This window comes from Cervus canadensis, chromosome 3 (assembly GCF_019320065.1).
Source record: "Cervus canadensis isolate Bull #8, Minnesota chromosome 3, ASM1932006v1, whole genome shotgun sequence".
Classification (NCBI taxonomy): Eukaryota; Metazoa; Chordata; class Mammalia; order Artiodactyla; family Cervidae; genus Cervus; species Cervus canadensis.
Window position 1 is genome coordinate 11,246,015 of NC_057388.1, and position 24,351 is coordinate 11,270,365.

General features: G+C 35.5%; 1 protein-coding gene across 13 annotated transcripts in view; it reads left to right on the top strand.

Annotated features, from left to right (window-relative positions):
* Positions 1 to 24,351, top strand: part of PPP1R9A (protein phosphatase 1 regulatory subunit 9A) — a 321,494-nt gene that overhangs the window by 205,538 nt on the left and 91,605 nt on the right. For all 13 annotated transcript variants that reach the window (XM_043462631.1, XM_043462642.1, XM_043462637.1 and 10 more), the window contains exon 6: positions 21,312 to 21,447. In XM_043462631.1, the coding sequence (XP_043318566.1) occupies positions 21,312 to 21,447 (136 nt within the window). The remainder of the gene's footprint in view (positions 1 to 21,311; positions 21,448 to 24,351) is intronic.

Here is a 24,351-nt window from a genome sequence, read left to right on the forward strand (position 1 = left end):
AAGGAGTGATCCAGGCGAGTTGCCAAGACGCAGTCTGTCATTTTTCATTTTGCTAAAGTGACATTCCATCAGTTGCGTATTTTATTTGATAAAAGTAAGCCAAAAAAAAAAAAAAAAGTAAGCCAACAAGTGCACCCCACACTCAAGGGGAGAGAATTCCACAGGACATAAATCTAAGAATACATAGATTACTTGAATTCAGCTGTCTGTTATATAGTGATCAGTAACTAGTTGGACAGAACTAGTTGGACAGACAGATGGATAGGCAGACAGATTAACGTTATTCCATAATATGTGTTAATGTTGCATACCCTATCTTAAGAAGAACCCTAAAAACCTTGAGACTTTTTAAGAAAGACTGACCTTTGGATGGTGAGAGTTCTAAACATTTTTCCTTCTATATATGAAAGATTCTACAAACTTTTGCCTAAAAAAATAGAAAACATTTAAAAGACATGGTAACAATTGTAACGCATTTGAAAGAATGAACTCTGGAACACGGATTGCATGTGTGCTAGGTTGCTTCAGCCATGTCTGACTCTTTGCTGTCCTGTGAAATGTAACCTGCCAGGCTCCTCTGTCCAAGGGCTTCTCTAGGCAAGAATACTGGAATGGGTGCCGTGCCCTCCTGCAGGGGATCTTCTCCACCCAGGGTTCAAACCTGTGTCTCTTATGTCTCCTGCATTGGCAAGCGGGGGTCTTTACCCCTAGTGCCACCTGGGAAGCCCAGAACGCAGATTAGTTGGTGTTTTTAACTCTAGACAGGCTTCTTTGTGCTGAAAGGAAGCTATTATAGGAAAGTGATGCTGTAGTAGAAATCATGCTTCTGTATGAGAAATTTCTAATAAATTGAATGTTTGCTCGTCAGCACCATTCACATTAAATTTTAAATGCTTTCTGGCAAGTACCTGCTACTTATGCTCAATCCCTATGCATTCATCATGCTTTTATCTCCAATGAATGTATTTAACTACTTTTTGACATCAAGCCATAAAACACTTCTGAAGGTTAGGATTTTATAGAAACTGTAGTCACAGACAATAGAAAACAAATTAATCTGAGATTCTAAAATATTCCTCTGTCCTTGTTGGAAGAGGTTATAATATTCAAAAGAAAATATAAGTGAATGATAAGTGAGCTTTTTATAGACATGCTCATATTTATTTTGGGTTCTATCCTGGGCATGTCATTTCTAAATATGAAAGCTTTAAAAAATACTTTTTACTTAATATCATTGTGTATTTGAGATTTCCATTTGAAATGCATCGAATATTGAAATGTTTTCAATTCATTAACATCATTTTAATAAGAATATTTGTTTCCATGATAACCCAAGGGGAAATTGAGAGTTTCACTGTTTTAAAGAGCCTTGTTTTTGTGGTGGAGTGTCATAAATAATGGAGGACAGTGAGAGCATTGTCATGTTCATGTTCATGTCATGTCATGGAAATCGTGAGTTATTGTGGATTTTGTATTTGCCTTACTTATAAGACCATCCCCTTTCCCTCAGATAAGATGAGCGGCCACTCTAAAGTTGGGACCATGGTTAGTAAAATTTTACACTTGTGTGTGTGAAAATGGGCTTCCTTGCTGGCAGATGGTTAAGAATCCACCTGCAATGCAGGAAACCCAGGTTCGATCCCTGGGTTCAGAAGATCCCCTGGAGAAGGGAATGGCAACCCACCCCAGTGTTCTTACCTGGGGAAGTCCATGGACAGAGGAGCCTGGTGGGCTATAGTCCGTGGGGTCGCAAAGAGTTGGACACAACTGAGAGATGAACACTTTCATACATGAAAATAGTCAGCAACTGGTGATAGAAGAATAAAGACAGTAGGGATGTCAGGAAACTACTTAAAGGAGACTTTGGCTTAATGAGACATTTTCTGGTGTCACTATATACAAATTGACGTTTAAAAAATTCTTTTTAATATTTGTGTGTATAAATGTTTAAACCTGAGCCACTATTCCTGCCCTGTAAATAGGTTCATCTGTACCACTTTTCTATTAATAGATTCTGTATATGTGCATTAATATATGCTATTTTTTCTCTTTCTGATTAACTTCACTCTATGTAACAGAGTTCTAGTTATAGACTACATATATGTAGTCCAGATTCATCCATTTTCCACTTCATGGATGACCAATGATCTAGAGGGGTGGGAGGAGGCTCAAGATGTTATATGGTAGAAACTGGAACACCACTGTAAAGCAATTATCCTCCAATTAAAAGTTTTAAAGTGTTTACCACCCCACCTCAAAAAAAAACTTGAGGGATCAGAGCTAACTATTAAGCAGAGAAATGTCATTTCTTGAAAGGATGTAGTATTTTAAAAAATATGTCCTTGACATAGGTTAATGTTAGGGTTAGGCAGTGTTTTTTAAGTAATTCAACTGCTTCTTTTGAAGTTGAACTATAGCGTAAATAAAGTTTTATATAATCAGAATTGAGTTAGATAGAGCCTCCAATTAAAATAAATAAATTTATATTTAAAAAAAGAAAATTAATTTCTAGGAACTAATGCTTACAATTAAGTTAAAATTTTCAAATCTGGCTTTTAATAGCAAGCATTTTGCAGGTGAGTATAAAATTTTTAAAATGCTAAATATATAGTATATTAATCTAGATCCAATATGGAGAGGAAAATATGTAAGAATCTGCAAGTATAAGTAAGAGGTGAAAGCTTGGATGTGCAGGACTTCAGCTTCTGAATACAATCAGCAAATTTTAGTGAAGGGGGCTGGATATACTTTTGCCATCACTTGCTCAGTAGAATTAAGCCAAATATTTTAAAAGTTATGAACGTCATACTTTAAAATGTCCTCAACTGTAAAACAAGTGAGTTTTTACCAAATGTTTAAAAGAACCATGTGATTTTGTGATCTGAGGCTCAAGTAAAATGTTAGCTGGTCTTATGCATCTATTTTTTATTTTGCTTTTTAATGATAATACAAATTTTGGTCCGCAAATAATAAATATTGTTTAAAGAATATTCAAATGAAAGAACTGATTTTATAAGAACTAATAACTGTATCCTGGTTTGTTGTTGTTGTTCATTTGCTAAGTCGAGTCCGACTCTTTGCAACTGCATAGACTGCAGCACGCCAGGCTCCTCTGTCCTCATCTGCCTCCTGGAGTTTGCTCAGATTCATGTCCATTGAGTTGGTGATACCATCCAACCATCATATCCTCTGCCACTGTCTTCTCCTTTTGCCTTTAATCTTTCTCAGCATCAGGGTCTTTTCCAGTGAGTTGGCTGTTCGCATCAGGTGGCCCAAGTATTGGGAGCTTCAGCTTCAGCATCAGTCCTTCCAATGAATATTTAGGGTTGATTTCCTTTAGGATTGACTGGTTTGATCTCCTTGCAGTCCATGGGACTCTGAAGAGTCTTCTACTGCACCACAATTCGAAGGCATCAATTTTTCAGTTCTCAGCCTTCGTTATGGTCCAACTCTCACATCCCAGTTTAGCTTTTCCTTGTTTTGATTAGCTTAATTCCACAATTATAATTTAAAATCTTTGATGTCATAATAAGAGCCATATTTGGCTAACATATTACTTCTATTAAAATAGCTTATGTCTGAAAAAGAGAACACTCATAAATCATCAAATCATCATCTTTCAACATAACCTCACATCATTCACAGGAAACATGTAGGATCTTTATGACTATAATTCAGCAAATTGTAAATAGAATTTTATAGTTGTTTTGTTTTTGTTTGACAGCTCACCAGAAAATTCAATAAACAAATAAGATGAGTTCTTTATAATCTCATCATCTAAACTCCATAGGACAGTACATGGACGTTGTCTGATTATAGATGGAAAGAATAGGAAAAACTGATTTATCTCCCTTTGCTTACTTTATCTCAACCTTGAAGGGGAGAGGGGGAAGTTCTTTGTGAAATAATTCATGTTGTAACATTACACTTGTTTTAAACACTAGAAACAAGCTGTGCTAAAAACATAAACCCTAGTAATAGATTTTGTTTTTAATATTGCCATTATTTGTCAGTCATAAGCTCAGAAAATACCTAATTTTTAATTTAAATGTCACATTACAGGGTTTTTTTTTCACCTCATTCTTTATATCTGAAATGCAAAAGATCACATCATTCCGTATTGAAGCAAGGAAAAAAATTAGAAAGTAACAAGGAAAACATTTTCCTCTTAATTTTAAGTTTATAGACAGGATGATTTGACAGTATGTATTATCATTTCAGTCAGGGATAATGTCTAAAATATAAATAATAATTGCACAAAAATGTCAGTTAATTTGGTCACATGTATTTTAAGAATCTGATGGTTGCTGGCAATCATGTTTGATGATTTTTAAAATTCCATATAAAGTGATTATATAGTCCATACTTTCCTGTTTCAATCACAGTTCAGATTAAGGTTTTCAGAGCACGATTCAGTGTAATGTTTCATCTTTTTTCCTGTGGTTGGTTTAGGAAAACCTCTCTTTTAAAATTAGTGAGCACAAATAAGTAATTTAGATAGTGTGTACATATAGTATTTTGAAATGCATTCAATCCCATATAGAAATGTATATGTTACCTAGGTAAAGACAACATAAAACATTTATTAAATACTCTCTAGGTACCAGGTAGTTAATAAAGCTTCTTATATGGATTATATAATATTTGTTTGTTATTGTTACATTTATTGTACATATTTGGAAATTAAGGATTTAGAAATATTGATACACTCAAGGCACAAAGTCAATAAGTCATGTTTATGGTTTAGTGCATTTGTTCTATCAAAACCAATCTTTTCTTTTGTATACACTTTCAATCCCTAAATTATACTATCACAGTATGTCCATACTCTGAATCTATACTTGAATAATAACCTTACTTTAAATTTTACATTTTCTACTCACTTCTCTGCAAGGTTATATACATACAATAGAACACATTTATTAAGACAGTTTAAAAATGGGCCAAATGTTTAGAATATATAGAAGGGCAATTTGAATGTTACCCATTTTCCAAATAGAAAGTTGTGTTAGTCTTTCATAATATTGGGCTTCCCAGGTAGTGCTAGTGGTAAAGTTTATCTGCCTGCCAGTGCAGGAGACATAAAAGACACTGGTTTGATCCCTGAATTGGGAAGATCTCCTGGAGGAGGGCATGGCAGCCCATTCCAGTATTCTTGCCTGGAAAATCCTGTGGACAGAGGATCCTGGTGGGCTACAGTCCTTAGGGTTGCAAAGAGTTGGACATAACTGAAGCAACTTAGCCCAGACTTTTCATGTCTATACCACATTTTTTTTTTTTTTTTTTTACCACATTTTATTCTTATGTCACTCTGTTAGACATATGAGGTAGATACTAATTTTCACATGAGGGAAATAAGGCATAGAGAATAGTTTAGTTTCAATTCTGTGTGCTTTCCCTTGGGACCACACTTATTATGATGATATTCTATTATTACAAATCTTTACTGTAAATTATACCATATTATAAGAAGTTTACAGATGTGACTAACTGGGAACTATAACATGACCCAAATTTGCTGCCTGAATTAAGATATCTATCTATCTATCTATATGTATATATATATAATTCAACATAAAATTTTTAAGTAAATGCAGATAGATCAGTGAATTCGAAGACAGAGTAATGAATATCACCTAGATTGAGCAGAAAAAAGAATTTAAGAAACGAGGATAGTTTAAGAGACCTCTGGGATGACATCAAGTATATATAGGGGCCCAGATGGAGAAGAGAGAAAGGGGCAGAGAATTTAGTTGAAGAAATAAAAGCTGAAAACATCCAAAACCTTGGAAAGGAACAGACATCCAGATCCAGGGAGTACAGAGTGTCCAAACAAGATGAACCCAAAGAGATCCACACCAAGACAGATTATAATAATTAGAAGGGCACAAATTAAAGATACAGAATCTTGAAAGCAGCAGAAAAAGTCAACTAGTTACATATAAGTGAACTCCCATATGACTGTTAGCTTACTTTTCAGCAGGAACTTTTTAGGCAGAAGTGAGTGGTACCATATATTTAAAGTGATGACAGGAAAAAAACCTACAACCAAGAATACTCAGTAAAGTTATCATTAAAATTTGAAGGGGAAATAGTTTTATAGATAAGCAAAAGCTGAAAAATTTCAAACTGCTAAATTGGCTTTAAAAGAAATGTTAAAAAGACTTCTCTAAGGAGAAAAGACAAAAAATAGACCACAACTAGAAACATTTAAATTACAGGAAAAAAAAAAAGGTGTTGTTGGTAAAGGCAAACATACAGTAAAAGTAGATCAGCAATGTATAAAGTTAGTAGGAGAGTTAAAAGACAGAAGTGAAAGCATCAGTATCTACAATAACTAAGGGATACAAAACCCAAAAAAGATGTAAAATATGGTAACAAGAAAGTTAAATGTGATTCAGAGGAGTAAAAATGCAGGGTTGCTAGAATATAGTTGAACTTGAGATCACTAACTTACAATAGACACGTATATATTGGTGTTATAGATGAACCTCCTGGTAATCACAAGTCAGAAACCTATAATAGATACACACACATGCAAGAAAAGAGAAGGGAATCCAGAGGTAACACTGAAGACAGTTGTCAAATCACAAGGAAAGAGAGCAAAAGAAGAAACAAAAAGAATCACAAAACCCCCCGAACAGTAAACACAGTGACAGTAAGTACACACCTATCAATAGTTACTTGAAATGTGAATGGATTAAGTGGTCCCATCAAAAGCTATAGAGAGGCTGAATGGAGTAAAAAACCAGGCCCATATGTATGCTGCCTGGATGAGAGTCATTTCGGATCTAAAGACACACACAGACTGAAAATGAAGGGTATTGCATGCAAATGGAAACTAAAAGAAAGAGGTATTGCATGCAAATGGAAACTAAAAGAAAGCTGGGCAGTACTTATATCAGATAAGATCGACTTTAAAACAAAGACTGCAGCAAGAGATAAAGAAGGATATCACATAATGATGAAGGGATCAATTCAACAAGAAAATATAACAATTGTAAATATGTGTATACACAACATAGGAGCAGCTAAATGCATACAGCGCATGTTAACAAAGACAAAGGGAGAGATTGAGAGTAATACAATAATAGTAGGGGACATTAACAGGCCACTTATATCAACAGGCAGATCTTGTAGACAGAATATCAGTATGGAAACATTGCTCCTAAATGACAGATTAGACCACATGAATTTCAAAAGTCTCATGAAATTTAAGAAGATTGAAATCACATCAAGTATCTTATTCTACAACAATGCTAATGAGACTATTGCTATAAGGAGGAAAAAACCTGCAAAAAACACAAACGTGGAGGCTAAACAATATGCTACTAAACAACCAATGGGTTACTGAAGGAATCAAAGAAGGAATTGAAACACTGTTGGAGACAAATAAAAATGAAAGCACGATGATCGGTGTCTATGCAACAACAAAAGCGGTTCTAAGAGGAAGGTTTGCAGTGACACCAGATTGCTTCAGGAGACAGAAAAAAATCTCAGATAAATTAATCAAACCTTACACCTAGAGGAACTAGAAAAGAAGTGACAAGCAAAACTCGAAATTAGTAGAAGGAAAGAAATCATAAAAATCAGAGAAAAAGTAAATAAAATAGAGACTAAAAAAAGGAAAGAAAGAAAAGATCAATGAAACTAAGACCTGGTTCTTGAAAAGACAAACAAAATTGGTAAACTTTAGCCAGACTCATCATGGGCCCAAATAAAATCAGTAGTGAAAGAGAAGTTAAAAGTGACACTACTGAAATGCAAAGAAACATAAGAAATTACTATGAACTGCTACATACCTTCTAGGTTGTAAAAGACAACCTAGAAGAAATGAATAAATTCCTAGAAATATACAGTTCCAAAGATTGATTGAGGAAGAAATAGGAAATATGAACAAACTGATTACCAGTAATGATATTGAATCACTAATTTAAAAATCCGCTTCCCCCTGCCCCAAATAAAAGTCCAGGACTAAATGGCCTCACCAATGAGTTCTACCAAACATTTAAAGGACAATTGAAATCTGTCCTTCTCAAGCTACTTCCAAAATTTGAAGGGAAAGGAGTGCTTCTGAACTCATTCTATGAGGTCAACATCACCCTGATAACAAAACCAGATGGAATTACTACACAAAAAAGAGAATCAAGGTCAATATCACTGATAAAGCCAGATGCAACAATTTTCAACAAAATATTAGCAAACTGAATTCAACAGTACATTAAAAGGAATATATAATATCATGATCAGGTGGAATTTATCCCAATGACACAAGGATAGTTTGGTATCCAAAAATCAATCAGTGTCATAACATTAGCAAATTGGAAAAAAATTTTATTATCTCAATAGATGTAGAAAAACTTTTATCAAAATTCAACTTGCATTTATGATAAACAATAGAGAGGGAACTTACCACAACATAATAAGAGCCACATATGACAGAGCCACAGCCAACGTCTACCCAATGGTGAAAAGCTGAAAGCATTTCTGCTAGGATCAGGACCAAAACAAGGATGCCAATTATTGCCACTTTATTTAATACAGTATGGTAAGTCCTAGCCACAGCAGTCAAATAAGAAAAATAAATAGAAGGAATCCAAATTGAAAAGGAGGAATTAAAATTGCCATTGTCTGCGATGACCTGATGCTATATAGTAGGAGGAGGAGGAGTGGAGTAGTTGTGTTTGTAACTCAGTTGGGTCCAGCTCTTTGTGACCCAGTGGACTGTAGCCTGCCAGGCTCATCTGTCCATGGAATGCTCCAGGCAAGAATACTGGAGTGGATTACCATGTCCTACTCCGATACTATATATAGAAAATCCTAGTCACCAGCAAAACAACTTACAACTAACAAATGAATTAAATAAAGGGACAGGCCTCAAAATTAATATCCACAAATTTTCTATGATTTTGTACACTGACAACAAAACATCAGAAAGAGAAATTAGGAAAAGAACCCAATTTACAATTGTATCCTAAAGAGTAAAATGCCTGTGAATAAGTGTTAGTCACACAGGCATGTCCAACTCTCTGCAGCCCCATGAACTGTAGTCTCCCAGGCTCCTCTGTCCATGGAATGCTCCAGGGGATCTTCCTAACCCAGATCGAACCTGCATTTCCTGCATTGGAGGCAGATTCTTTTATATCTGAGCCACCACCTGGGAATAAACCTAACTAAAGCTAAAGACTTGTACTCAGAAAACTGTAAGACATGGATGGAAGAAACTGAAGATGACATAACCAAGTAGAAATACATAGCATGCTTATGGATTGGAAGACTTAACATTGTCAAAATACTCCTCAGGCAATCTATAGATTTAGTGTAATCAGTATCAAAATACCAAAATCATTTTTCACACAACTACAGCAAATAATCATAGTCAATTAATCAAAGGAGGCAAGCGTATAAAATGGGGAAAAGACAGCCTCTTCAATAAATGGTATTGTGATAACTGGACAGCTACATGCAAAATAACCAAACTGGACTACTTTCTCATACCATATACAAAAATAAACTCAAAATGGATTAAAGACTTTAAAACCTGAAGCCATAAAACTCCTAGGAAAAAAAATAGGCTGTATGCTCTCTGACACCAGTCCTAACAATACAATTTTGGGGGAATATGTCCCCTTAGACAAGGGAAACAAACAAAAATAAACAAATGGGACCACATTAAACTAAAAAACTTCTGCACAGTGAAGGAAGCTGTCAGCAAAGTGAAAAGGCAGCCAACTAAATGGGAGAAGATATTTGCAAATGATAAAAGATTAAAGTCTAAAATATACAAAGAACTCATGTAACTCAACATCAAAATAACAAAGAACCCAATTTAAAAATGGCCAGGGGGCCTGAATAGACACTTTTCCAAAGAAGACAAATGGCCAACAACCACATGAAAGGATGCTCAACATCTCTAATCATCAGAGACCTGCAAGTAAGAATTACAGTGAGATATCACATCAGCATAACTGTTATCAAAAAGACAACGAATAAGTGTTAATGAGGATGTGGAGAAAAGGGAATGCTTGAGCACTGTTGGTATTGGAATTGTAAGTTGATGCAGACACTATGGAAAACAGTATGGAAGTTCCTCAGAAAATTAAAAATATAACTGCAATATGACTTAGTAATTTACTTCTGGGTATTTATTTGTAGAAAATAAAAATCCTAATTTGGAAAAAATATATGCACTCAAATGTTCACTGTACCTTTATTTACAATACCCTAGATATAGAGCAGCAGCAGCGGCAGCAGATATAGAAGCAACCTGTGTCCAACATGAGATGAAAGGATGAAGACAAAGTGGTACACACACACATAAATAGCTAAATAGGTGAAGCTTTTAAGAAATGCAAATTTCGTGTATATTCAGTCACTACATTGGGCTTTTGCAGTTCTGTGGAGTTTTCCTTTTTCCCTTTTTTCTTTCTTCTTCTGTTTGTTTGTTTTTCTTTTCTCTTTTTTTATAATTTTAATTTTTAATTTTTAAAATCCTATTATATTTTTTCTATATTTATCACTGTTTGCCTTTCCTACTGTTCTCTTCCCCTTGCAGCTAATCTTTAATGTATATAAATATTCATCTACCTCTATTTACCTTTGCATATCTATTCTTTCTTTCTTTCTTTCCTTTCCTCTCAACATTTTGTTAGTTTTATTTTCATTGCTTTATTCACCAGTTGGCACCTTGCTTTAGTTTTGTTTTCCAGTTTGTGCTTTAGTTTTGTTCTGGTAGATAAAATTTTTGGTTTCCTTTGTTCGCCAGGTCAATCTATTGTACTTTATTTTTGTTGAACTGTTTTGATTTTGCTTATGGGTATATATGTATATGTGTATATTCAGTCACACTTTTTATTGCTGCTATAAGCCTCTGCCTCTATGTTGGGCTTTTGCAGTTTTGTGGAGTTTTCCTTTTTTCTTTCTTCTTCCACTTTTTTCTTTTCTCTTTTTTATAATTTTAATTTTTAATTAAAAAAAAAAACCTATTATTTTTTTTCTAAATTTATTCCTTTGTTTGCCTTTCCTACTGTTCTCTTCCCCTTGAAGTTAATCTTTAATGTACATAAATCTTCATCTACCTCTATTTAACTTTGCATATCATTCTTTCTTTCTTTTCTTTATTTCCTTTCCTCTCAACATATTTGTTAGTTTTGTTGTCATTGCTTTATTCCCCACTTGGCACCTTGCATTAGTTTTGTTTTCCAGTTTGTGCTTTAGTTAGTTTTGTTCTTAACTAGTAAATATAATTTTTTATTTACTTTGTTCTCCAGGCCAATCTACCGTACTTTATTTTTGTTGGACTGTTTTGACTTTGCTCATGGGTGTATATGTATGTGGTATATATTGCATTACTTTAATTATTATTTACTTGATTTTGTAACTGCCATTTGTCTGGGGTTCACCTTTGGTTTCTCATTTTTGGATATTTGTTTTAATCTCACTTAATGCCATAACAAACCACTTGTGGAATCTTCGTTCCTGACCAGAGATCAAGCCCTGAGCATTTGCAGTGGGAACATTGACTCCAAGACCCTAGACTATCAGAGAACTAATACTGATGCTGCTGCTGCTAAGTCGCTTCAGTTGTGTCCGACTCTGTGCTACCCCATAGACGGCAGCCTACCAGGCTCCTCCGTCCACAGGATACTAGGAAGTACCAAATAGTGAGAACTCACACAAAGGAAAACACTTGAATATAAGACCCGGCATCACCTAACCACCAGTAGCACCCTGTCCAGGATGCCTCATCTAAACAACAAACAAAACAAAAATACAAACCCAATCATCAGCAGACAGGATTACCACCTCACTCAGCCTTGCCCATCAGAGGAAAAACAAACAAACAAAAACTCAGCACAAATCTCACCCTGTAGGAGGCTTACACAAACCACTGGACCAATCTTAGGAGGGCAGAAACCAAAAGGAAGACAGAATTCAACCTTGGAGCCTGGGAAAACGAGACCTCAAACACAATAAGTTAAAAAAAAAATAATGAAAAGGCAGAAAAATACTACACAAATGAAGGGACAAATAAATGAAGAGGAAATAGGCGAACTACCTGAAAAAGAATTCAGAATAATGATAGTAAAGATGATCAAAAACCTTGAGAAAATGCAAGAATCAATTAACAAAGACCTAGAAGAATTAAAGAATAAACATATGGAGAAAAACAACACAATTACTGAAATTAAAAATACTCTAGAAGGAATCAATAGCAGAATATCTTAAGCAGAAGAACGAATCAGTGAGCTGGAAGAGAAAATGGTGGAAATAACTTCTGAAGAGCAGAATAAAGTAAAAAGAATGGAAAGAACTGAGGATAGTCTCAGAGACCTCTGGGACAATATCAAACATTGAATTATAGGGATACCAGAAGAAGAAGAGAAGAATTTTTGAAAGGAGGTATGAGAAAATTTTTGAAGAGATTATAGTTGAAAATTTCCCCAACATGGAAAAAGAAACAGTCAATCAAGTTCAAGAGGCACAAAGAGTCCCATACAGGATAAGATCAAGGAGAAACACACCAAGACACATTCTAATCGAACTAACAAAGACTAAACACAAAGAAAGAATATTAAAAGCAGCAAGGGAGAAGCAACAAGTAACATACAAGGGAAACCCCATATGCTTAACAGCTGATCTTTCAGCAGAAACTCTGCAGGCCAGAAGGGAATGGCAGGATATATTTAAAGTGCTGAAAGGGAAAAATCTACAACCAAGATTACAGTACCTGGGAAAGATCTCATTCAAAATTGATGGAGAAATCAAAAGCTTTTCAGACAAGCAAAAGTTAAGAAAATTCAGTACCATGTAACCAGCTTTACAACTGTTAAAGGGACTTATATAGCCAAGAAATACAAGAGAAGAAAAAAGATCTACAAAATCAAACTCAAATGATTAAGAAAATGGCAAAAGGAACATGTATATCAACAATTACTTTAACTGTTAATGGATTAAATGCTCCAACCAAAAGACACAGGCTGGCTGAATGGATAAAAAAACAAGACCCCTATATATGCTGTCTAAAAGAAACCCACTGCAGACCTCACAGCACATATAGACTGAAAGTGAGAGGATGGAAAAACACATTCCATGCAAATGGGAAGCGAAGCAAAGCTGGAGTAGCAATCCTCATATCAGACAAAATAGACCTTAAAATAAAGAGTATTACAAGAGATAAGGAAGGACACTACATAATGATCAAGGGATCAATCCAGACGGAAGACATAACAGTTGTAAATATCTATGCACCCAACACGGGAGCACCTAAATACATAAGACAAACACTAACAGACATAAAAGGAGAAATTGACAGTGACACAATAATAGTAGGAGACTTTTAACACCTAACTCAAACCAATGGACGGCTCATCAAAACAGAAAATTAATAAGGAAACACAAGTCTTAAATATACATTAGATGAGATGGATCTCACTGATATCTTCAGCACATTCCATCCAAATGCAGAGGAAAACACCTTCTTCTCAAGTGCACATGCACATTCCCCAGGATAGACCTCATCTTGGGTCGCAAATCAGACCTCAGTAAATTTAAGAAAACTGAAATCGTATCAAGCATCTTCTCTCAACCACAATGCTATGAGACTAGATACCAATTATTAAAAAAAACTGAAAGAAACACAAACACATGGAAATTAAACAACACATTTCTAAATAACCTACACATTACTGAAGAAATCAAAAGGTAAATAAAAAAATTTCTAGAAACAAATGATAATGAAAACATGACAACCCAAAACCTATGGGATGCTGGAAAAGCAGTTCTAAGAGGGAATTTAGAGATATACAATCCTACCTGCAGAAACAAGAAAAACATCAAGTAGACAACCGAACTTTACACCCAAACTGGAAGAAGAAGGAAAAAAAACCCCAAAATTAGTAGAAGGAAAGAAATCATAAGGATCTGAGCAGAATAAATGAAAAAGAAATGAAAGAAACAATAGTAAAGATTAATAAAACTAAAAGCTGGTTCTTTGAGAAGATAAACAAAATTGATAAGCCTTTAGCCAGGCTCATCAAGGAAAAAAGAGAGAAGCATCAAATCAACAAAATTAGAAATGAAAAAGGAGAGGATACAACAGACAATGCAGAAATACAAAGGATTATAAGAGACTATTATTAATAACTGTATAGCAATAAAATGGATAACCTGGAAGAAACGGACAGATTCTTAGAAAAGTTCAATCTTCCAAGACTGAACCAGGAAGAAGTAGAAATTATGGACAACCCAATTACAAGCACTGAAATTGAAGCTGTGATCAAAAATCTCCAAAAAAAACAAAAACCCGGGACCAGATGGCTTCACAGGACAATTCTATCAGACATTTAGAGAAGAACTAATGCTTATCCTTCTGATGCTCTTTCAAAAGATTGCAGAGGAAGGAACATCCAAACTCATTCTACGAGGCCACCATCACCCTGATAGCAAAACCAGACAAAGACAACACAAAAAAAAGAAAACTACAGGCCAGTGTCACTGATGAACATAGATGCAAAAATCCTCAACAAAATTTCAGCAAACAGAATTCAGCAACACATCAAAAAGCTCCTACACCATGAGCAAGCTGGGTTTGTTCCAGGGATGCAAGGATTCTTCAGTGTACACAAATCAATCAATGTAATACACCATATTAACAAATTGAAAGATAAAAACCATATGATCATCTCAATAGAAGCAGAAAAAGCCTTTGACAAAATTCAGCATCCATTTATGATTAAAACTCTTCACAAAATGGGCATAGAAGGGACCTACTTCAACATAGTAAAGGCCATATATAATAAGCCTACAGCAGACATTATTCTCAATGGTGAAGAACTGAAAGCATTCCCCCTAAGATCAGGAACAAGACAAGGGTGTCCACTTTCACCACTATTATTCAGCATAGTTCTGGAAGTCCTAGCTACAGCCATCAGAGAAGGAAAAGAAAAAAAGGAATCCAGATCAGAAAAGAAGAAATAAAGTTCTCACTGTTTGCAGATGACATAATACTGTGCATGGAAAACCCTAAAGATAGTATCAGACGATTACTAGAGCTAATCAGTGAATACAGCAAAGTTTCAGCATACAAAAATCAATGCGCAGAAATCACTTGCATTTCGATATACTAACAGTGAAAAATCAGAAAGAGAAATTAAGGAACAATCCCATTCAGCATTCCAAGAAAAAGAGTTAAATATCCAGGAATAAACTTACCTCAGGAGATAAAAGAACTGTACACAGAAAACTAGAAGACACTAATGAAAGAAATCAAAGACAACATAAACAGATGGAGAGATATTCCATATTCATAGTTAGGAAGAATCAATATTGTGAAAATTTAGTAGTATACTAAACTACTAAACACAATCTACAGATTCAATGTGATCCCTATCAAATCACCAATGGCAGTTTTCACAGAACTGGAACAAAACATATCACAATTCATATGGAAACACAAAAGACCCCGAGTAGTCAAAGCAGTGCTGAGAAAGAAGAATGGAACTGGAGAAATCAACCTTCCTGACTTCAGATTATACTACAAGTTGCAGTCATCAAGACAGTATGGTACTGGCACAAAAACAGAAATATAGACCAACAGAACAAGATAGAAAGCCCAGAAATAAACCCATGCACCTGTGGGTACCTTATTTTTGACAAAAGAGGCAAGAATTATACAGTGGGGCAAAGATAGCCTCTTCAAGAAATGGACAGCTACATGTAAAAGAATGAAATTAGAACACTTCCTAACACCATACACAAAGATAAACTCAAAATGGATTAAAGACCTAAATGCAAGACCAGAAACTATAAAACTCTCAGAGGAGAACATAGGCAGAACACTTGATGACATAAATCAAAGCAAGATCCTCTATGACCCACCTCCTAGAGTAACGGAAATAAAAACAAAAGTAAACAAGTGGGACTTGATGAAACTTAAAAGCTTTTGCACAGCAAAGGAAACTATAAGCAAGGTGAAAAGACAACCCTCAGAATAGGAGAAAATAATAGCAAATGAAACAACTGACAAAGGATTAATTTCCAAAATATACAAGCAGCTCATATAACTCAATACCAGGAAAACAAATAACCCAATCAAAAAGTGGGGAAAAGACCTAAACAGACATTTTTCCAAAGAAGACATACAGATAGCTATCAAACACATGAAAAGTTGCTCAACATCGCTCATTATTAGAGAAATGCAAATCAAAACTACAATGTGATATCACTTCCAACCAGCCAGAATGGCCCTCAACAAAAAGTCTACAAACAGTAAATGCTGGAGAGGATGTGGAGCAAAGGAAATGCTCTTGCACTGTTGGTGGGAATGTAAATTGATATAGCCTCTATGGAAGATGGTATGGAGATTCCTTAAAAAACTAGGAATAAAACCACTATATGACCCAGCAATCCCACTCCTATGCATATACCCTGAGGAAACCAAGATTCAAAAACACACATGTATCCCATTGTTCATTGAAGCACTATTTACAATAGCTAGAACATGGAAGCAAGCTAGATGTCCCTTGACAGATGAATGGATAAAGAAGTTGTGGTACATATACACAATGGACTATTACTTAGCCATAAAAAGAAATTTATTTGAGTCAGTTCTAATGAGGTGGATGAACCTAGAACCTATTATACAGTGTGAAGTGAGTCAGAAAGAGAAAAATAAATATTGTATTCTAACGCATACATATGGAGTCTAGAAAAATGGTACTGAAGAATTTATTTACAGGACAGCACTGGAGAAACAGACATAGAAAATAGGTTTATGGTCGTGGGGTGAGGGGAGGAGAGGGTGAGATGTATGGAAAAAGTATCATGGAAACTTACATTACCATATGTAAAATAGATAGCCAATGGGAATTTGCTGTACCACTCAGGAAATTCAAACAGCGGCTCTGTATCAATCTAGATGAGTGGGATGGAGAGGGAGATGGGAGGGGGGTCCAACAGGGAGGGGATATATGTATACATATGGCTGATTCATGTTGAGGTTTGACAGAAAACACAAAATTCTGTAAAACAATTATCCTTCAATAAAAAAATAGAAAAGAAGAAAAGTAAAAATATTTTTTTAAAAAAGAAATTCAAATCTCTAGTTATATGTTAAGGAAGTCAAGGTGTAATATACAGAATAAGGAATATGGTCAGTAATAGTGTAGTAAATCTGTATGAGGACAGATGGTTAACTAGATTTAGGGTGGTCTTTCATAATGTATGCAAGTATCAAAGCATTATGTAATACACCTGTAACTAACATAATATTGGCAACTTTATTTCAATAGAAATAATTAAATATAAATGTAGAGATTACCATGTTCATGGATCAGAGAATTCTATATTATTAGTAGAGCTGATCTACAAATTGATCTATAGATTCAAAGCAATCCCAAATCAAACATCAATGTGCTTTTTAAATGAAACTGGTAAGCTAGTTTTAAAATTTATATAGCTATTTGGATAACTTAGAATAGTCAGTAATTTTGAAAAGGGCATACATAATTGAATAACTCACAGCACTAGTTTCAAGATTAAGTATATTGCAATCAAGGCTGTGTGGTATTGGCACAGGGATAAAAACATCAGTGGAGAAGATTGAAATGTTCAGAAATCAGCACACAAGTACATGGTCAATTTATTTTCAGCAAATGTGCCTGAATAATTCAGTGGTGGTATTACAATAGTCTTTTCAAAACATGGTATTGAAACAACTGGCTACCAATTTGGAAAATATTGAACCCCCCTTTACCAAACATCATGCATGAAAATAAATGTGAAAGATTTAACCTACTTGATATAAAATCAAAGCATTAACAAAAGGAAAATATTAGGTTTGGACAAAAGTAATTGTGGTTTTTGCATTGTTGAAATTTGCCATTTGATATTGGAATATATTGTAAATAAACGTGGTTATGTTAATTATAATTTCATTGCACATTTCTTGCTTTATGTTTTTTTGCTAGTGACTTCTTGTTGTTCAGTTGCTAAGTTATGTCCAACTCTTTGTGACCCATAGACTGCCGCACACCTGGCTTCCCTGTCCTTTACCACCTCCCGGAGCTTGCTTAAACTCATGTCCATCGAGTCGGTGATGCCATTCAGCCATCTCATCCTCTGTCGTCACCTTCTCCTCCTGCCTTCAATCTTTCCCAGCATCAGGGTCTTTTCCAGTGAGTTGGCTCTTTGTATCAGTTGGCCAAAGTCTTGGAACTTCAGCATCAGTCCTTCAGGGTTGATTTCCATTATGATTGACTGGTTTGATCTCCTTGCTGTCCAAGGTACTCTTAAGAGTCTGTATTTACTGTTTATTTTCTATTTATTTTAGACTATGGAAATGATGTTAGACAAAAAGCAGATTTGAGCAATTTTCTTATATGAGTTCAAAATGGGTTGTGAAACATCAGAGATGACTCGCAACATCAACAGTGCATTTGGCTGAGGAACTTCTAACGTACAGTACAGTGCAGTGGGTGGTTCAAGAAGTCTTGCAAAGGAGACAAGAGACTTGACAATGAGCGTAATTGCTGGCCATCAGAAGTTGACAATGACAATTCAGAGTCATCATCAAAGCTGATCCTCTTATAACTATTTGAGAAGTTGCCTAAGAACTCAACGTTGACCGTTTTACAGTCATTCAGCATTTGAAGCAAATTGGAAAGGTGCAAAAGCTCGAAAAGTGGATGCCTCATGAGCTGACCAGAAATCTGAACCATTTCTCAATTAGATTGCAAAATGCGACAAAAAGTGGATTGTATACAACAACTGGTGATGACCGGCTCAATGGCTGGACCAAGAAGAAGCTCTGAAGCACCTCCCAAAGCCAACTGGCACCAAAAAAGATTATGGTTACTGTTTGGTGGTCTCTTGCTGGTCTGATCCACTACAGCCTTCTGAATCCCTGTGAAAATAGTACATCTGAGAATTATGCTCAGCAAATTGATGAGATGCACCAAAAACTGCAGCCCCTGCAGCTGGCATTGTTCAACAGAACGAGCCCAGTCCTTCCCAATGACAACATCCTACCACACGTGAAACACTTATACAAATTGGACTACGGAGTTTTGCCTCCTCCACCATATTCACCTCTCACCAACCGACTATCATTTCTTCAAGCATCTCGACACTTTTTGCAGGGAAAATGCTTCCACAACCAGCAGGATCTAGAAAACACATTCCAAGAGTTCTTTGAGTCCCCAGCTACAGATTTTTATGCCACAGGGATAAACTTATTTCTCACTGGAAAAATTGTGTTGATTGTAATCGTTCCCATTTGATTAATAAAAATGTGTTTGAGCCTAGTTGTAATGATTTAAAATTCACCACCTGAAACAGAAATTACATTTGCACCAACCTAACAGGAGAAGAATCTCTGTAACATTTAATCAGGCAGCTTTCTTAGGTAGGAGGCACAAATCACAATCTTTTAAAAAGGAATAATTTGGACTTCCTTAAAAGACTTAGGAAAATCTAAAGGCAAGCCACAGGTTGAGAGAATATAATAAATCATATGCATATATGATCTGTGTGTGTATCTATAATACATACATATGTCAGCGGAGTGTGTAATTTCCTTAGTTCTGTCTCACTGCAGCAAAAATTTGAAGCAATGGATGGACTAGTGTTACAGCTCAGTTTTATTCAGCAAGCAAAGGAAAATACATCCTCGAGGTGTAAGAGCGGGCCAGCCCAAAAGAAGTGAAGAGAAGAGAAGCCAGCGGCTTAATTTTGGCTCCCCTTTTTATGTGTTTTCCTCCTCCCCCTGAGCCTGTCCTATGTAAACTGGGCTAGCCAGGAGGGCTGTTTGCTTCATCTGAGGTTCTCACTCAGGTCCGTGGTCCTTCCTTTGTTCTATTTTTCCTTTCTTTGTCTTTTTGCCACTACTACTTTGGACTCCTTTTTCCTATTCTAACTACCTAAAATATATGTATCCAGAATATATAGAAAATGATTACAACTCAGTGATTAATTTCCCAAAGAAAAATAACTTGGATGATAAATGAACACTGAAGCGTCCTATTTGAAACAACATAAAAATATCTCTAAAAATATATTTAATTACTAACATCCAAGTATAAAAATTTTGACGTTTAGTGTATTTGTACAGAGAATGGTAGAGTACTTCTTTTAAAATTGTAATTGAAAATAGCAAAATATTGTAATCAGAAGTGTTAGTTGCTCAGTCATGTCCAACTCTGTGAAACCCCATGGACTGTAGCCCGCCAGGCTCCTCTGCCCATGGAATTTTCCAGGCAAGAATACTGGAGTGTGTTGCCACTTCTCCTCCATGAGACCTTCTGAACCCAAGGGCTGAGCCTGCATCTCCTGTGTCTACTGCATCGCAGGCAGGCTCTTTCCCGAGCCACCTGAAAAGCCCAATCAGAGGAAAACATCAGTTCAGTATATAAGCAAAATTAAGCAGAGTTACTAACCAAAATAACTAAGTTAAATAATATATGGAAACTATATTATGGAGACATATTAATTGTATTTTTAGAAAGATAGAGCCATATATTAGTGTGAAAAGATTTTAAAAAGTGAATATTAATTTGTTGAATAAGAAACATAGTATCAATGAGGCTGTATCATAAATGACTAGATAGCAATAAGTAAATGTCTTCCCTGATTTTCTCTTTATATATTTTTTTCTTACAGGAATTATATTGACAGGCATTTCCCCTTGAGTATTTCTTGAGGCCACATCCTTCCTCCTACCATCTTTCTCCAAACTTAGTGAGCTGATTTACCTCTCCTTTGTTTTAGTTTTTCATTGTAAAGATACAGACAAAAAAAAAAAAACCTACATTTTTTTCTCTCCTTTTTTTTTTTTACCTTCACAGTCATAGTAACTTAGCAAAAAGTCAATGCCTCCTTCTTATTTACTCATATAGAGTATGCCATACCTCAAAATGTTTTTCAAATAGTTTTAGCATTTTAAAGAGACTATAACTATGGAAATGATTTTAAAGTTCAGTGTTACAGAAAATTATGACCTTGCTTTCATTTTGTAGGGTATCAAAAATGTGTAAAGTACTGGAGAATGGATTACATCCGTTTTGTCTTCTCCTGAAGTGATAATTTTTTGTGGTTCTTTACTTTTCCTCTTTCCCTTTGGTCTGTGGCTGCAAAAATCACTTTAATTGCTCAGCTAACCTTTCCTTCTACCCAAGCATACCTTTAAAAAAACAGGTAATATTATTTTTTTGAGGCTTGATATGCTCTGATGAAATATGAAGCTTATTTACTTTCCTTAGCTTCCTTTTTTGTTGGAGAGTCTGACTTACCAGTTCTCTTTAACTTTCGTGTAGATTTGTCATTGGGCGAGAAAAACCAGGACAAGTGAGTGAGGTTGCCCAGTTGATAAGCCAGACCCTGGAACAAGAAAGGCGCCAGAGAGAGCTGCTTGAACAGCACTATGCCCAGTATGATGCTGACGACGATGAGGTAAGCCGCGCTTGCAAAATTCTTCTTCCTTCATTTCTTCTTACTACATCCCAACTCGATAAAACTCTCTTTACCGTATAGCAGTAAGACAGATCTTTGCAGTTTTTCAAGGAGAATGTGTCAGCTTCAGTCTTATAGAAAGGAAATATTGCTTGCGTTTGTTAATAGCTTATCAATCAATTAATGGTATCATATTTACAGTATGAAGTCTTCTGGATCAAATAAGTCCTCTTTTATCATATAATTAAGATACATTCATTGAAACAAAAAAAGGGTAAAAATACCAAAATATAAATACTAGCTATCTTGGATTTTTCTCTCTCTGCTTTGTATTTTTCCATTTTTTTCCAGGTTTTCTACAGTAAGTATGTAACAGGGAATACTTTTTAAAAAAATCAGTAAACATTTTGAATGAAAAGACACACATACACACACAAACACACACAGAAAGTACTGAAAATTGCCGAGTGTTTTTAGATTTTCTTCCCCCCAGGAAGAGAAAGTTCTTTGGATCTGCTCACTATGATTTGTGCTAACATAATGCAGAACAAAGCTTTTCCACCAGTGCATATTCCATAGAGTAGATCCATATTGGAATAATTTTGCATCCCGCTCTCTGTAAAAGATCAGGCAAATGAATAGAAGCTAACCCCCAAGTGAAAACGACTCTCCAGAACCCTTGTGTGTTGTAATATAATACAGATGCTGGTCTATTTCTAATGTGAGTGCCAAATGTACATTGATATAATGGGACAACATACTTTTTTATAAACATGTTAAACATGCATATGTTTCACATTGACATGTCAAAGGATCCATCACCAATGTAACTGCAGTGTTTCATGCTCCATAAACACAGTGAATACTCAGGTAAAACAGATATTCTTTATACCAGCTGATGGAAGGACAGTGCAACTTCATATGTTCAACCTCTACTCAGCTGAATATATTATTTCTCCAGAACTGTTTTGGTTTCTAGCAGGGACCTAGTGAAGATTAATAAAGAGACATTCAAATATTTTTCATGTGTTTTTAGTGTGGAATGTTTTAACACAAATGTATATTCATTTTTCATTTGTTTGTAGTATAATGAGAATGTATGCTCTCTTTATTATAGTAGAAAATTTTTTCAGTGGTGCTTCAGTCAACTATTGATCTAAGAATAAACATCAGACTATTCTTCACGTGAGTGAATTAGTTCCTTAAAATTCTATTTAATTGATTTAGTTTTTCACGTTCAGAATTCATTTTAAATGGCAAGTATTTTTTTGAAACTAAAACAGTGATTTCCTCAAATATTTGAACTTTCATCTTCCCTATTTTTCAGTTCTCTGCACAAGAATCTTGTGTTTTATCAGAGACACTGATTTGCTTTGGCTGCAAGCCTGAATTAGGATTGTAGAATCATTGCACATTTGGCTGTTACCTGCTCACTCTGTTAGAAAAAATTTGGATTTGAGGTTCAGGGGAGTACGGGTGACATCAAGTGGTAGAAGGTGAGGAGGCCAAATTTTCCAGTCTCTGGATCTGTGTCTTTGTTTAAAAGTACAGGGCCAGTTTCTCATATTCCATAAAGCATGAGGAATAAAGCATCAGGTCTAACAAGGAAAGAGGGAAAAATCAGATATTTCTTTAATTAAGGCTTCCCAACTGAACATTTTAGATCACATACTACATATTTCCTCCAGTTATTTTTAGGAATAGATCACATTGATCTGCCAAAGCTTTCAACCTAAAATTTCTTTTTTTTAATGTAAGATTTTCTCTAATAATTCAAATAAATGTATAAGGAATACTTGTCATTCAATTTTTATACTTAGAAATATACCATATGGATTTTGTTTATTCTTTTGTATGCCTGTTTGTGGGGACTTCCCTGGTGGCTCAGCGGTAAAGAATCTGCCTGCAATACAGGAGACCAACGTTTGATCCCTGGGTCGGGAAGATCTCCTGAAGGAGGGTATGGCAACCCACTCCAGTATTCCTGCCTAGAGAATCTCATGAACAGAGGAGCCTGGTGGGCTACAGTCCATAGGGTCTCACAAAGTTGGACATGACTGAAGCAATTTAGCAGCAGCAGCATGCCTGTTTTTATAAGGAAAGCAGAGTTGATTGTCACCTGAGCAGATATTCTCAGGGGCAAGGAGGGTAGTAAATAAATTTTCAGTGCCAGGCACTTTGCTGGGTGTCTTCTCTACATGATTTCAGATCATCTTTATAACAAGTAGAAGAGAATCTGCCCCCTCCTTTTCTAAAGATGTAATAATTGAGGCTTTTTCTAATGGTATAGCTAGTGGCTGCCAGATTTAGGTTGGGAACAGGGGTCTCCTGGCTCCAGAGCCTGGACTCTTTGCAACACACTGCTGATTTTGAATGGAGTAGACTGGTGTGTATGTCTCTATCTAGGCACACACAGAGTCACTGGGACACAAGAGATGCTGCAACGGGGATTCCTGTTTTGGGTAATGAAGTTTCTTGTTCTGGAAGAATACCTAGGTTCTGGAATTCTTTGTTCTATAAATTTCTATTAATAGGGGGATCAAATACTTGACAAGAGTTATTTTACATTAGGTAAATACTTAATCCAGAAGTAGCCTGTGAAGATAGGGCTTAAATGGAATAGCTGAGTATACAACTATTCTACAAAAAGTCAGAGTTTAGTTTTAGGTTAAACTTTTTCTTCTGCCTGCAAGATGTTGAAATAGAAAGCAGGTGCTTGCTACACCAAGTAACCTTCACTTTATTGAAAAGGTCAAGGAGTTCTTTCTCACTGTTTCTTTCTCTCTCATGTTCCTTTTGGACATATCCTTCTCCCTTTCTTCTGTGTTACACACTGCCTCACCAAAGCATGCCCAGCTAAAACCAACCATTACTTTTCTGTATGTTGGAGAGATGAAAGGTCTG